Source organism: Arvicanthis niloticus, chromosome X (genome assembly GCF_011762505.2).
Source record: "Arvicanthis niloticus isolate mArvNil1 chromosome X, mArvNil1.pat.X, whole genome shotgun sequence".
Classification (NCBI taxonomy): domain Eukaryota; kingdom Metazoa; phylum Chordata; class Mammalia; order Rodentia; family Muridae; genus Arvicanthis; species Arvicanthis niloticus.
This window is the reverse complement of record NC_047679.1, coordinates 29,755,365-29,771,572: the sequence shown is the minus strand read 5'-3', so window position 1 is coordinate 29,771,572 and position 16,208 is coordinate 29,755,365. Positions and strand designations below refer to the sequence as shown.

General features: G+C 40.4%; 1 protein-coding gene across 1 annotated transcript; it reads left to right on the top strand.

The window, feature by feature from the left end:
* Positions 1-16,005, top strand: Eif1ax (eukaryotic translation initiation factor 1A X-linked). The gene is made up of 7 exons (XM_034485097.2): positions 1-221; positions 4,482-4,565; positions 5,354-5,457; positions 6,315-6,365; positions 7,714-7,795; positions 9,155-9,246; positions 11,696-16,005. Exons 1-7 carry the CDS (start codon positions 206-208, stop codon positions 11,699-11,701), a joined length of 435 nt encoding a protein of 144 aa, XP_034340988.1. The 5' UTR covers positions 1-205; the 3' UTR covers positions 11,702-16,005.
* Positions 16,006-16,208: the final 203 nt, after the last annotated feature.

Below are 16,208 nucleotides of genomic sequence, written 5' to 3'. Positions count from 1 at the left end.
GCTGCCGCGACGCCATTTGCCACTGACGAGCGTGGGCACAGGCGGCTCTCGTAAGCACCGGTGATCAGCTTCTCCCAAGCACGCTTTTCGACCTCCCTCACAGCCTTCATCCCGCGCACTTCTCACCGTCGCCCGTCGGAGCCACCACCGTTCCTGCCGTCAGCCCGAGCACCATCCCGCACGCCACCAGCCGGTCTTTGCCGCCATGCCCAAGAATAAAGGTAAGGACGCCGTTGGGACCCGGGCTCTGCTCCCCGCCGGCTCCCTGGCTCTGCTCGCGGCCTCGAGGTCAGCCCAGGCCGCAGTGACCTTCTTGCCATCTCCCCTTGCCTCTCCTCGGGCTGTATTCTCTGCGTTCTACCCGGAGCTCGGCAGAAGCGCAGGGAAGTTACTCCTGGCTCCCAGTTTGGCCACATTGGGGTGGAGCCGACGCCATTTTTTTGTAGGGCCTCCTGTGTGAGAATGTGGGCTCGTGCCCCCGATTCGCGCCACACTGACCGCCGCGCTAGGGGGACCCGTGGGAACACCTGCCTCGGACTCCTTGGGCTTCCAACACGTGGGGAGTTAAGCCCTGGGAGCGAGTCTGAACTTTGAAAAAGGGTGATGCCTTGCTTGCTTTCGTGCCCATCTGGCACCTCCTCCATAGGATTCTTTATGGACACTTAGTTGGTCCTGTTGAGGCTGCTCCCGTGTAGCCAGTGGCCAGTACTTTGATGCATTTTAAGTTCATCCCTAGAGAATCAGTTTGCTCCATAGTTTTTACCGGGCCTAACTTTTTCCACAGAGCACTTGACCCATATTTAGCCAACTCTTCCACTTTTGCTTCAGGTCGTGTTTATGTTTTGATGGAAAAAATAATGATTACAAATTCTAAGCAGAAGTGCAGCGATCCTGAGGTCATTTTCATTTTTATATATTTACAGTATTTTGTGGTGGTGTTTTTTTTTTTTTTTATGGGATCAAACCTATCCTTACTGGCATTCAACTGCTTTGCTTTGCTCTGTCTGCCCTCAGGCTGACCCAGAATTCACTCTGTAACCCAAACTAACATTGAACTTGGGATTCTCCTACTTCAGCTTCCCGAGTAGCTGGAATTACAGGCTTGCTACATTCAGTGTCCTCGTAATTTCTCACAAATATAAAGTGAAAAGCTTATATTTCCTACAGGAGAGGAACAAATCCATTACACAGCCCTTAAGAACTTGGGGGGAGGGGCACGCACCTTTAATCCCAGCACTTGGGAAGCAGAGGCAGGTGGATCTCTTGAGTTTAAAGTCAGCCTGCTCTACAGAGTGAGTGCCGAGCCTACACAGAGAAGCTCCCTCTCTAGAAAAAAATATTCTTTGGGCAGAAGAGATACGTGTCTTCTTGGTTAAGAGAACCAAAGTGAGGCTCCCACACGCACATAGGGCTCATGACTGCCTGTAATTCCAGCGCTAGGGGATCCGATGCCCTCTTCTGCCTCCCCACCCCTTCACAATCACACACACACACATTAAAAAAAAACTAAGTCTTTGATCACTTATCCTTGGGACCTTCTCCCTTGCCCGCTAGTATTCTCTTTTCTGCTTGAAAGTTGGCTCCAAGCCGGGCGGTGGTGGCGCATGCCTTTAATCCCAGCACTTGGGAGGCAGAGGCAGGCGGATTTCTGAGTTCGAGGCCAGCCTGGTCTACAAAGTGAGTTCCAGGACAGCCAGGGCTACACAGAGAAACCCTGTCTCAAAAAACAAAAAAAAAAAAAAAAAAAAAGAAAAGAAAGTTGGCTCCAAGAAGTCTACTTACTTACTCTTTGTGCCTGTCACCATTTCCTCTGAGTACTTGGTCACAGTTTTGTGAACAAGTTGATGTAAGATAGCCTTGAAGTCCTCCTAACTCTTCTCACAAATGTAGCAGAGGACTGACTTGTCTGGCCTCGGTGGGAGAGGATACACCTGGGAGAGGAGATGGTGGGGTGGGGGAACATTCGGGATGTAAATAAAAATAATTAATTTTTAAAAAAATTAAGCCGGGAAAAAAGATAGTCCTACCATGTGGCCCCAGCTGACCTTGAAATTGTCTTCATGTCACTGCTGGGCCTCAAAAATGATGGTTGCCAGTCTTTGTGCAAGGATTGTTGCTGATTGTCCTGAGAAAACTGATTATAAGCAAAATACGTTCAAAGTTTTAAAATTCCTACCTGTAGACATCCTTATTCCAAGATGGCAGCTGGACCACCTCAATAGGTGAGGGGTCTTAATCTCACCCTAGTTCTAGTGACTAGATTTCCAGTTGTCACACTAGTTGTAAACCCTGAGAGGATGGGAATGGTGTCAGTCATAATCACACTGGCTCAGTAGTGCTTAGCCTAAAAGATGCTCAATAAATATTTGCTGGACTTACTCACCTCCTGTCTGGTGACTCCACCCATAGGTGAATAGTAGATTCCCTTTTGGTTCCAAGGAGGCAGAACTTCTACACTAAATCACATTCTAGATGCTAGCCTAGTATGTTTTAAGAAGTATCCTACCTTATTGCTCTGAAACACCTCTGTAGTTTAAAGAAAGGATTTGAGAATTGTAATTGAGCTTAAGAACTAGGTAAGTCTTTTAGAAAGCGAGTGGGGTTGAAAAGAAAAGAGTGGTTATTCTTTTTGTTGTTGTGCTGTCATGCTCAGGCTTGGTCTCATTTCATCCTTTCTTTCTTTTGTTTGTTTGTTTGTTTGAGACAGGTTTTTTCTGTGTAACCCTGATTGTTGTGAACTCACTCTGTAGATCAGGCTGGCCTCAAACTCACAGAAATCCACCTGCCTCTGCCTCTGGGATTAAAGGTGCACTGGCCTTCATTCTTTCAAAGGAGAATTTGAAAAGCACTTGATTTTATGGCAATAAAATGGAAAGGGGAAGAGTGGGGAGTCTTGGGATTGCAGGCAAACAAGCACTCATTTCTTTCTCTCCCTGTATAGTATTCCTTTGTATGGTACCACTGTTGATATGCTTACCCTTAAGATATGTAGGGCTAGAGAGATGGCTCAGCCATTAAGAGTACTGTCTGCTCTTCAGAGGTCCTTCTTTCAGTTCCCAGCACCCACATGGCAGCTAACAACTGTCTGTAACTCCATTTGTAGGGGTCCTCTGTCCTCTTCTAGTGCCTCCTTAGGCTCTAGGAATGCCCACAAAAAAACAGATAGACATGCACAACATTAAATACATTTTAAAAGAGGCTCTAGAGGCATTTAACACCTTGCTTTTAAACTTATAATACCTTGGTTATGGTACACTTTAAAAGATCAAAGTTTTGACTCGTGGGGTTACTATACTAGCCTTCTGCCATTACGAGATTAGTATGTTCCATTCTAGAAGCAAAACTTTATTTTCCTCTCACCTGTCATGGGGGGCAGTCAGATACTGTTTTGTAAAAATTATCAGGACCCAGTATGGTGGCTCATCCTTCTACTCCCACATTCAGGAGACTGAGACAGAAGAATTGCCCCAATTTCAAAGCTAGCATGGGCTATAATCAGAGACCCTGTCTCAAAAAAAGAAGGAAGCTGAGGCCTGTGTGGTTAAGATTGTGGAACAGAATTCTCTGGAAAGGAGCCCTAATATGAAAGCCCTGGTAGGACATAGGAGGATTGAGACTGGTTCTGGGACCCCAAGCTCATTGACTAAAACTTTTGAGTTATTCAATCCTTGAACTTCAGTGAACTTCTAGTAAGCCAGAACTAAATGACAATATTCAGAGATGATTGTAACAAGTGGGTGGTGGCACTCTGAAATAGCAGGTAAGAGTGGGGCCACTGTGTTCATCTAACCATCTTGAGGACAGCCCCATGCCCAACAGGATTGCCAACACAAAAGAAACTCAGTGGAACCTTAGGAGGGTTTGTTTCCTAACCTTAAAACAGCTCCTTTACTGAGTTGGCGCTTTTGTGGCATTCCTGCGTGTGTGAAGGCATGTCTCCTTGTCTTAGATGGATTTCTTGTGCACTGGTTGTTTTGTCATTCCTGTTTGTTATTGTGTCTTTAATTGTATTGTTATTCCTTGGATGCCTTCGTTTTCTCGTGACACAGAATGAATCCGTATGGGGTGGGAGTTGGGATGGGGGGCAAAGAATCAGATTATTTGAAGAAGAATGAGGATGTTACTTAGAAAATTCCATGAGGAGTTAGGAAACTAACATGGTAGCATTATACACCTGAACATGGTAAGCTTAACATGAGTAACCGGATTGAATCAATTTTAAAATTTAGTTGAGTTTTAAAGGTGCTTTTCTAGCTGGGTGGTGCTGGTGCATACCATTAAGCCCAACACTTGGGAGGCAGAGGCAGGCAAATGGATCTCTGTGAGTTCCAGGTCAGTCTGGTCTACACAGAGAAACCCTGTCTTCAAAAACAAACATAAAAAGAGATTTTAAGTCTATTAAACAATGTTGTATAACATTTTTCTTTTTCAAAGTGTTTTGCAGATAACTGATACCTTTCTTTTCTTACCAAAACCACTAGGAAAGGGAGGTAAGAACAGGCGTAGAGGGAAGAATGAGAATGAATCCGAAAAGCGAGAGCTTGTGTTCAAGGAGGATGGGCAAGGTAAGATGCTGGAGAATCTGGTTGTTTCCTAAGTTGTGGATCAAACATTTTCTGGCTAACAGACTATACTCCTGGCTGGCCGCCTCTGATAATGTTTGAGTTTATTTGCACCAACATTTGGGTATTACCTTTTCTTAAAAAATTCTGGTTAAGAATTTGGCATTTTAGGCCAGTCATAGTAATACACGCCTTTAATCCCAACACTCAGAGGCAGAGACAGGCAGATAGATCTGTTGACTTCCAGGCTAACCAAGGCTATATGACGATAAATATCCCATCTCAAGAAAAAGAGAATAATTTGGCATTTGACCTGAGTGAAAGATTCTGGCTTTCCAAGAGGAAGTGCTGTTATACAAATTCAGCAAGGATATCACTACCATTTAAGATACTTGTACTGAAAATGTCATGAGATGTCTCTAATAAGGAAAGATTCAAAGAGGGAGGAGTAAGGACATGAAACAAGTAAAGATCTGAGTGAGATTTCTGAGGTGTGGTGTGTATACTGACACTGGACGCCTTTGATCTCTAGAAGTAGAACATAGTCACAAGAGCGGTGTAATTAAAAATATCTAATAACAGACCCAGGCTGTTATATTACAAAGTCTTATTTCTAGTTCAGCCATTAACTAGCCAAGTGCTTAGCTCCCTCTGTTTATTCCATATTTGCCCTTTGTATATTTAGTCCTTATAAATGACATTACATGTTCTTCTTTATCTTCAATGGACCATTCTAAAGTTGCTTTTTATCAAAAAAGCAGGCAATATTTCTTGCACTTTTTTTCTCTTAGAATATGCTCAAGTAATCAAAATGTTGGGAAATGGACGATTAGAAGCCATGTGTTTCGATGGTGTAAAGAGGCTGTGCCACATCAGAGGGAAATTGAGGAAAAAGGTAAGTTAGTATTTGGACATCCATTTTATCCTAATATAAAAGTGTTTGAGGAGTATAGAGGAAATGCCTCTGTGGGGGTGGGGTGGGTGCGGTTGTTGCTGGGAAGCCATCCTGGGGCATCTTAACATGGTAAAAACAACCACACTGTATTGAGGGACAGTTATTATGGACCCAAGGATATTTATGTAAGTCCAGTGTAAAACCATAGGAGTAATTTAAAGATTACATTCTTAACCATTCACCCAACAAATCTAATTTGAAGAATGGTCTAAAAAAACAAATAGCCTATCTTGAAAACTGTTGATTATATGAAAGAGGGAAGGTACTAGAGAACTCTTCCAGTTTTAAGGAGTCCTAAAGAGGTATGGCAAATGGTCCTTTACCTTCTTGGAAGTCCCAGCACCGAGTGACAGGTGGTTGCAGGGGACAATATGCTTTATTTCCCTGATACCAGTTCTTCACAAAGGAAAAGGATCGTGAAAGGTGTGTCAGTATGGGTAGGTAGAAGACAGTGACTTAGAAAACCACATTTTTCTGTCTTATTTTTTTAAGATTTACTTATTTATTTCATGTATGTGGATACACTGTTGCTGTCTTCAGACACACCAGAAGAGGGCATCACATCCCATTACAGATGTTTGTAAGCCACCATGTGGTTGCTGGGAATTGAACTCAGGACCTCTGGAAGAGCAGTTAGTGCTCTTAACTGCTGAGCCACCTCTCCAGCCCCATTTTTCTGTCTTTATAGTAGATGACCAAGTGTTTTGTAAGCTCGTCTGTTTCTAAGTGAATCATCTCTAGGATTTCATGATTTCATTTTATTTAAGATACATCATACAGTGATTTTTCTTTTGTAGGTTTGGATAAATACCTCAGATATCATATTGGTGGGCCTCCGAGATTACCAGGTAAGTCACTTTGAAGTTTGTTGGTGACTTGCTTGAACTTGAGGAGCCATTTCCTAACAGCCCATTGTGTCTTAGGCATTATGCTGGCTGTCCCTGGCATTATAGTTCCCAAATGCCAGTCTGAGGAGTGACATATTCAGTTTTGTTGTGACTATTTGAAGTTTCCCATTTTACAGTGAACGATGCTACTGTGTAGTGGGTTTCTTTTTTATTTGTCCTCCAGTTTTTCTTTTTTGCATTATACATTATTTAAAATCTAGGAGCCAGCTGTGTAGGGTTTTACAGCTGAATGAATCCAGTTGTATCCCACAAATGGCATATAGCCTGGTATATTCATTTCTTTTATTAATTTACTTTACATCCCAATATCAGCTCCCCCTTTCCTCTCAGTACCCCCTCAAGCAGAACCTTTCCCCATTCCTCCCTCCCCTTCTCTTCTAATTGCCATGACCCAAGCAAAAGGAAGAAAGGGTCTGTTTTGACGCAGTTTGAAGGGACAGTCCATCACAGTGGACATTGCAGCAGGAACCCAAGGCAGCTGATCAGTCTCCCCACCCCTGTGTTGAGAATGACCTTGTGTTCTTATCCCTCCTCCCACCCCCATCCTAAATGCTAACATCACATCCACTATCGGTCCCTTTAATACCATTTCTATTTGTTTGCCTTTCACTGTACTTCATTTTTTACTTTTGTGTTCTTGATTAAAAGAGTTGACATCTTTGTTTTAAACCATAGGTTCTCTGTAAGTGATTCTGTGCTCCACGGGGGCATAGGCAGTCTTGGGAGATTATTCTGGGTACCATAGCTTGAGTGAGGGTCTGGTGATGTGGACCACCCTTTAGTGCACAGCATTCCACTGGCTCACAATTATCATTAGTGCTTTGCTTGAGAAAAGGTACTCCAAATTCATAAACCATTTGTTCTTTTTGATTTTAGGCCCTACTAGCTTCCACAGGTACCCACACATGCATGCATGCATGTACATATACATACATAATTTTTAAATTCCTTAGGTGTTGATACCAAGTCTCAGTCCTGACTTACAGTGTTGGATCACACTCAGTAAATTTTTCCAGGGGAGCATTTGCTACTGATTAAAGTGTCATTATAAGTAATATAAAGGATTAGGTCTATGTGGTTCTGCTGTTAGAGATGTGATCTTTATCTTTCCAGAACTTTTAGTCATTTCTCAGTTGTGTTCATAAACCTGAGTTAAATCTAAGGAAGGAGAAACAGAGTTTATAGCAAAACATTGAGATTTGAATTGTTAAATTCAATTTGAAAGTGTTGTATAACAGATAATAGTGTGATATAATCAGATCTAACAATGACTTGTTTTTGTTTTAAGGACAATAAAGCTGATGTCATTTTAAAATACAACGCAGATGAAGCTAGAAGTCTCAAGGCCTATGGCGAGCTTCCCGAACATGGTAATGACTGAGTTATTATTAACGTGTCTTATGGTGTTTAGGTTGCTTGCTGGCGTTTAAGGAGTAAATGAAATTTTGTAGATTTTTACAGATGTTTCCATTTATTTTTGTGCTTAACAGAATTAGAGTTAAGCATACCTGATTATACTTCGTACTAGATACCATAAGAAAGAAGGTACTAAAATTCTGTTCCTGATAAAAGTGTATTTAGTGAGAAAGTACAGTGTCAGCCAAAGGAATTATTTGTTATGGTATGTTAAAACTCCTTCAAGAAAGGTTGGTGGTGCAGTACAATACAGTTTAGTCATGGCCACCTTACCATGCACAGACCAGGTTCAGTCACTAGCACTATTGAAAAACACTCCTTCAAGAGTGCCCTTGTTTGTGTATAAATATAAGGAGTAGTGACTATGTAGTATGGGTTTTCAGTGAATGTCACTTTAAATCTCTTGTATCCTTATGCATTACTGTATGTTTTTTAAACTAATCTTCTTTGTTTCCCTCCTTAAAATACAAGTCTCCTATACCCTTTTCAGAGGGGAAAATATACTTTATACACTGTTTTGTAAGTCTATATTTTTTTTTTGAGACAGGGTTTCTCTCTGTAGCCCTGGCTGTCCTGGAACTCACTCTGTAGACCAGGCTGGCCTCGAACTCAGAAATCCACCTGCCTCTGCCTCCCAAGTGCTGGGATTAAAGGCGTGCGCCACCACCGCCCGGCAAGTCTATATTTTTTCATGTGGCTGTTTTTTATTAAATGCTTGCAGTGTGATTTCTTAGGAAAACATGACAACAGTAAGACCATACTGAGAATTATAAACTTGCCATTCCAACCTAGGAAACAGTAAGGGATGTGGGGATGGAGTAGTATGCTGACTCCTTTTCATCCTTTAGGAAAAAGCATGATTTGCCCAGATGTTTCTTCCTAATTAATTGGTGGGAATCAATTGTTCTTTTATCTTTTTTTTGTTTTTTGTTTTTGTTTTGTTACTGTATGGTTTACTTGGATCAGGAGTTAAGTTTTCTAGACACTTGAAACCTTCCTTAATACCAAGGCCAGTAATGACTCCTCAAATCTGTCTCTCTCCTAAAATAACTTTTTCTTTTCTTGAGATAGGAAATAAAGTTGTTAGTATGGACATATACTTCTGAAGCTTACCTGGAGGGTGTAATTGCTTCAGAGTTAGTATAATTAGAGATTGTCTTTTTCAGGAGCCCTTGTGAACAAAAGAAAATTAAAAATTGCTCTCAATGATTTAATATTTTGCTCCATATAGCAAAATGCATAGAAAGTTGGAAGTCAATATTTTTATTATATTATCAATGTTTTTCTTTGTGTGTGGGGTTTTTTTTTTTTAGCTAAAATCAATGAAACTGATACATTTGGTCCTGGAGATGATGATGAAATTCAGTTTGATGACATTGGGGATGATGATGAAGACATCGATGACGTAAGTAGACACGTCCTGCTTTTCCTGCTTTCTGTTCATTACATACAAAGATAATAGCCCCTTGCCTTAAATTTCTATAATACTAGGACTAGAAAACATTTAAATGAGAGTGTGTGTATATATTTAGAGTGGGAGGAACATTCAGAAAGAGGAAGACAATCAAGGTGGAGAGATGAAAGAATAGTAAGTGAGTATTAGTTAGAGACATGTTTGCACATGTATAAAATGTTGCAATGAAAACCATTATATACAAATAAAAGTATATTTGGGGAACTGAAGCCAGGTGATTGCTTCAAGTAAGGCTGGATTGCAAAGCGAATACCAGGTCAGCCAGAGCTACACAGCAATACCTTGCACCCACACCTAGCTTTCAACATGGTATTATCATAACAAAAAAAATTTTAGGAGCTGAAAAATGGTGTATCATTTAATACACATCAGTCATTATAACTGCCTGTAACTTCTAACCTCTGTTCACAAGCACATTTATAAAACTAAATATATTTTTTAAAGTTTTTATTTTATAAATGTGCTTCTTTTTTTAAAAAAATACATAATTTATATGTGTATTGGTGTTTTGCCCGCATGTATGTCTGTGTGAAGGTGTCAGAAACCCTGTAACTGAGTTGCAAACAGGTATAAGCTTCCACATGGATGCTGAGAATTGAACTCTGGTCCTCTGACTAACTATGTCACTAAATACCTTTAGAAAAATATTTTAAGGCTGGAGAGATGGCTTAGTTGTAGGTAACAGTTCCAGAGAGCCCAGGTTTGAGTCCCAGCACCATCTGTAAACTCCAGTTCCAGAGGATTTGTTACCTTCTCCTCCTGGCCTCCAAGGGCACTAGGTACACATGGGGTGTGCATATAAAATAAGTAACATTTTAACACATACTCCACAATAGAAAGTGGTTTTTTAATGTAGGTTTCTTTGGGGATTTGAGGGAGGGGAGTTAGTAGTGTAGTGGTGGTATCTAAGTGCTGAGATTAATTAAATATGTGCTCCAGCACTCCCAGCAAAACATTCTTTGACTAAATTGTTACTTGTATTTTGGCAGTAGAATGAACATACAGTAACCATATGTTATGGGTTAGATGCTAATCCAAAAATGTTGATGCTTATACTAAGGTGAGACTCTTTAGGAAATGACACAGTCTTGAGTAAAGGCCATAACTCAGTCATAGGGTACTTCTCTAGCATGTAGGTCCTGAGGAATCACCTAGTTAGTCAGAAAGCGAATAGAAAAGAAAACATAGGAAGAAGCTACAGGTCTATGTTCCTCTTTTTATACTTGTACTATTTTTTTACTTATCCGTAGAATGTGTGAGTTGGGTGCCATGTGTATATTGGAGGGGTACCCATGGAGACCAGAAAAGAGCATCATATCCTCTGGAACTAGAGTTAAAGACAGTTGTGATGCACCCAATGTGGGTGCTAATAACAAAACTCTGCAAGAGCAGTAAGCAGTTTTCACCAGAGAGCCATCTCTACCTCCAGAATTGTTGCAAGCACTATTTTGGAATATAGTTTGTATATGGGTGAACAAATCTACCTATACTAGGCCATGCATGTTAAGGTCAGTTCACATGGGTTCTAGAGAGTTTTGGGTTTGTTCTTAAAAGCTTGCTATATTACCTGAGACCTCTGCTTTCTCTCTTGGGTACGTTTCTTTAGCTATTTTCCACATGTTTAAAGGTATTCTATCAGTACTCCTGTAACCAAATTGAAAGAAAAGGATTTCTGACATACTTAACTAGTTCTTAAGGTCATGTTCATGTTGCCTCTTGTCTATTCCTAATCTCAAAATACTAAATCTGAAATGAGGGCTGGAAAGTTGGCTTAACTGTTGATGAAGCTTACTGTCTTCTTCCTATTGCACTGCTTGCATTATTTCACTTCTTGAATCAAAAGGGAAGGGTGTGTGTGTGTGTGTGTGTGTGTGTGTGTGTGTGTGTGTGTGCGTGCGCGCATGCGCCTGTGTCTGCATGCATGCATGTGGGTGTCAGTGGAGGCCAGAAGAGGTTCCCTGGAGCTGGAGTTGCTGTCAGTTGTGAACTGCCTTATTGGTACTGGGAAGCAAACCAGGGACCTGTGCATGAGCAGTAAGCGTTCTCAAGGAGCAGAGAATTCTGAAATCCTGAGGGAAATGAAATGGTAGCATGGGTTATATATAGGAAATCAACTTGGTCTGAAGAGAAAATTCCATGTGTAAGCTTTTCTCAATTACAACTCACTTTTAAAAGCCTCAACCTCCATAATATTTTACATGATACATGTTATTTTTCTGAAGATTGGAGGTTCATGTGTGTGCGTGCCCACTGAGGCCAGCAAGTGGGATTGGTCCTGAGGTGGTTGTCTGCCAGGCTCCCCGGCACTGCATCCCCACTGTCGCACGGAAAGGATCTTTTTAGACTTTTCCCCTTGACTTAATGTTCTTTTCTCTTTCAGATCTAAAATGAGCTCAACATTTTACATTCCAGTCTTCCTGAAGATTGTCCTTCAAGTTTAGAATCTGGCCAGAGATCTCAAAGAAAAGTTTTCAGCGTCACCTTGTTTGTAATTTGTTGAGGCAGATTTGATACTACAGTCTTTCAAAACTGATCATCTTAACTGATATGCTAAGCCCACTTTGTTGATTCGATTTAATGATCTTTAAGACCATTTAAGGGAAAAAAGGCCTTTCCTACTTTGACCCCTTCTAGTAAGTCATTTACTTACTATTTGGTGTTTTGAATAAACCATTTGCCTTGTACTCAGTATAAATTCGGATTGAGCCCTACCTTTGCATAGCTGTTGACTGTATAGTCTTTGCGTATATTCCAGTTGCCCAGAGATTTTGATACAAGTGGAGGCAGAAATCTGTGTTTTGTTTTGTTCCACCTTGAGACAGAGTCTAGCTTGGAGTTCACTATAGTACTGGTGGACCTCAGACCTGCTGTGATCCTCCTTTCTTGACCTCCTGAGTGCTCAGAACACGTGTATGTACCACCATACATGGCAGAAATCTATTTAAAGGCAAAATGATAGGTCTGCTTTTCGTATTTAAGTATGTGGCTATTTTTATACTAGTTTTGATACCATGTATGTTTTTTTTTCGTGATTTTATTTTGCAGTCATCAGCTTACTGGAGGAGGAAAGGCATCTCCAAATTGGTTTTGGGGGATTGGGGTTTGTTTGTTTGGGGAGGGGGATGTTGACAGGGTTTTTTTCTGTGGCCCTAGCTGTTATAGAACTCACTCTGTAGACCAGGCTGGCCTCAAGCTCACAGAAGTCCACCTGCCTCTGCTTTCCAAGTGCCGGGAACAAAGGTGTGCGGCGCTGCCACCACCACCACCACCACCACCACCACCACCACCACCACCACCACCACCACCTGGCTCCAAATGTTAGAAACTGGTTTTTAATGCCAATTTTGAATTAAGGTCAGTAGTTGCAAAAATTGAACACTAGGTGGTGCTCAGTTGTCTTAACATAGGGAATACTATTTTAATTGTTGAGATGGTTACTTTTCTCAACTAGTATGAATAGGAAATTTCCCAAACAAAGAACAGATTGTTTTAATCGTGTGTAGAATATTTTTACCCAACAGAAAGATTGTGTTGGAGTATTGCTTTTTTTCCCAGGAGTCTTATTCACATAAGCTACAATTTTGAGTGCTTTGTAAACACACAAAACATAGGCAAGTGAAGATTTAAGTTTATAACCGTATAAATATTACATAGCAAAAATATAAATTAATGCTTTTTCAAGCGTTCCCTAAACTGAGGGGAAATGAGGGGATGGCAAGCTTAAGCCTCAGAGTGGTGTGACCTGTGACCCTGCACAGAAGAGGTCTGAGCAGGAGGATCAGAAGTTCAGCATGTTTTTAGAAACTGGTTTTTAATGCCAATTTTGAAATGTCTCAAAAAACAAAGTTAATAAAAAGATGCTTTCTTATTTCTGAATCAGAGAGTTATAGCTGAAAAAATAGCATGTTGCAGAGGATATTATACTCTGATTTTACATTAGGGACAAGTTTACTATGTGGTCAGTTTGGGGAGGGTCCAGGGGAATCCCATTTTTCTTTCTACTGGGAAATTAGGTTTGCTCTTATTTAGGAGTTGTAAGACTAGGAGCTGAGCTAGTCAGAATTCAGTAGACGCACTGAAGTCAGGCAAGTTTAAAACCAAGATCCTTCATGTAGCTCGTGAACCTTGTATTCTTCTAGCATCCAGAAAACTTTATTCGTGAGAAGTGATACACAAAGGAATGCGCCTTCACAAGCAAGCAGATCTTCTCCAATTGTTTCTTAACTATGACTTCATCTCCTAGGTTTGTACACTCTGCCTCAAAATCCGAGGTACCCTAAAAACATTAGGAAAGACGCAGTGGTGCAGTGTGTAGTTATTCTGTGGAGTTCCGAGGTGTTTATCTTGGCAGACTGCATCTGAGCATTTGTCTTCCTTAATAATCAGACTTCTGTCCTTAAAAGTGGATGGAGCACACCCCTGGGAATCCCAGCAAGGGGGGTGTCATTGACTACTAGCCAGGGCCACAGAAGGCGCTGGCTCAGAAACAACAGTGGAAAACAGCTTTGCTAAATTCACAGTAGATTAGTTTCTGAGCAGTGTGCATAGCTCAAAAAGTTGATTTTTTTTTTTTACTTTCTGTAACAAGATTTGAAATGTTTTTAGAAATTAGATAATGACCCCACTTCCTATATCTTCTGGTAGTTTTTATTTTTTTTTTTCTTCCCTAAAGCAGCATTATTGAGTGTTTTTGTATCCTGGAAGATCTGGAGTCATATTGATTTTAAATAGTTGAACACAGTTGTATTAATACAGTATGCAAATGCTACCTGGAAGAGTTCTGTGATGTGTATTTGGCGTGGGAATTGTATAGTGTCACTGATAAGGAATGGAAATGGTCTTTAAGGAAATTGTTTGGTTTCTTGATTTTTGGTTCCTATAGTACAACTCCAGGCAGCACCCAGGAAGAAAAATAAAATGTTTGAAATCCAAGAATAATGCTTTTTGTTTTGTGGAGGGGAGGATTGTTTTGGTTTTTAGGGTTTTGGGTTTTGGGGGGGTGGTTTGTTCTTTTGGTTTTGGTTTTTTTTGTTTGTTTGTTTGTTGGTTTGTTGGGTTTTTTTTTTAAAACAGGATCTCATGTTACCCCCAGGCTGGCTTTAAAATACCAATAGCTGAGACCAGCCTCAAACTTCTGATCCTCTGCCTTTATCTCCCAAATGCTGGGGTTACAAGTGTGTACAAGCACACCAGACTAGAATAATACCTCTTCCTGTTAGGATGAGGTAACGAGTTAGTGCTAACGAATCTGATAGGCTCACAACAAGCTCTTGGTCTGATCCCCAACAGCCCTAGACAGAGCAGTTGGATAGGGTTGTATTCCTCATGCAGTTTCTTCCACTTAGAGCATGAACATGAGAGCATGAACATGCTGTGTTGCTTAGGCGGCAGTGTAACCACATGAAGTGTCTGTGGAAAATGACTTGCCAGCATTTAATCGTTTGCCTGTTGAATCTTTCTTAGCCATCTTTTAAGGGAACCACTTTTGGGAGATTACAAAGTATTCATGGTAGGAGTTTTTATATTTTATTGGCGAATAGCCATTGGTTTACTCATCCTATATATGGAATTGTGGCTGTAAGTTGTCGCTTAAGAAATTTTGTGACTTGTTACTTAATCTGGATTGTCTTAGTAATAAACTTTACATTACTGTGCTGATCAACACCTTTAATAGAAATTGTCAGTGTTAACTGCAGAGTAACTGAATAATCGTATAGGTAATAGCATGTTTTAAATAGCTAGATTCTACTCATTTTGTATTCTGTTCAGATTTAATGATGTTTAGTATAAATTGTGGCTTTACAGTTAAATATCAGAATGAAGAAAGTTCATAAAGATTAAAAAAGGATTTATATCTGTGTGATAGTCATCCTCAGTAAGGATAGGTTTCATTTATATACTGATAGGACTCCCTTGGACTTTTACACACTACCTTCAAGTTTACAGTTTACCTTAAACCATCATTTTCCATCCTTGTTCAGAAAAAAAAATCTGAATTAAGTTGTATTACAAGTGTACAGAAACACTAGACTTAGCAATTGAGAGACTGTACTGGACATCTCTACCAGATTCTTGAGAGACAGTGTGTTAGAAATAGAAAAGGAAGAACATGGGCCCTGGGGTCAGTTGCTCTGTAACCCAACCCCTAGTCAGCTCTCTATCCACCACTACCTTTCCAATTTGTCTCAGCTTCACAAGCCTGGCTTGGAATGTAGGGATGATAACAGCATCTACTATAGAATTATTGGAAGGTTAATAACAGACGTTTGTATGCATGACACACTTGGCACCTACTTTTCACATGGTAATCCAGGACTGTGTAAGAAGATGCATGTCTCCTGTATTCCCTATGTACCATATCTTTTGCTTGCAGTCTTTAATTCCTGTGATAGAAGGGACACGTGGAATATATATTTGTATTATGTGGACATTACAATGGGTGCCACACCACCTTTATTTAATTCAGCAGGTAGGCGTCTCAAAAGTTGCTTGAAGATATTTTATAGAATCCCAACTGCTCTATATTTCTTCAGAGAAAGTTTATAGTTACTAATAAAGCTGGCTGTGATGATGTGTCATTTTTATGCTTTAATGAGTCCTTTGCCATAGATTCCTTTCCCATCGTGTGGAACAATGTAAAGAAGTCAGATGCAAAGTACAATTAGAAAATAAAACATGAAAACAACCCAACAGTGTATACAGTTGTTTGTTTTCCTACTAAGGTTTTTGACTACTTAGATGTTAAAGATGGTTCTTTTCTGAAATCTTGTGGGCATCACATTAGAAGAAAAAGTACATTGTCCATTCCCTGGTTTTATCTTGTTTTTGTTGTTTGAACTGATAGGATGCACACTGTCCCGCTCCTCGGTGAAAACCTGTACTGAAGAGAACAT

Excerpts from the sequence above, each read along its gene's own strand:
- Eif1ax (XM_034485097.2), top strand. Across the intron at positions 4,566-5,353 it reads GTTCAAGGAGGATGGGCAAG|AATATGCTCAAGTAATCAAA; the intron begins GTAAGATGCTGG and ends TTTTTCTCTTAG. Across the intron at positions 6,366-7,713 it reads TGGGCCTCCGAGATTACCAG|GACAATAAAGCTGATGTCAT; the intron begins GTAAGTCACTTT and ends TTTTGTTTTAAG.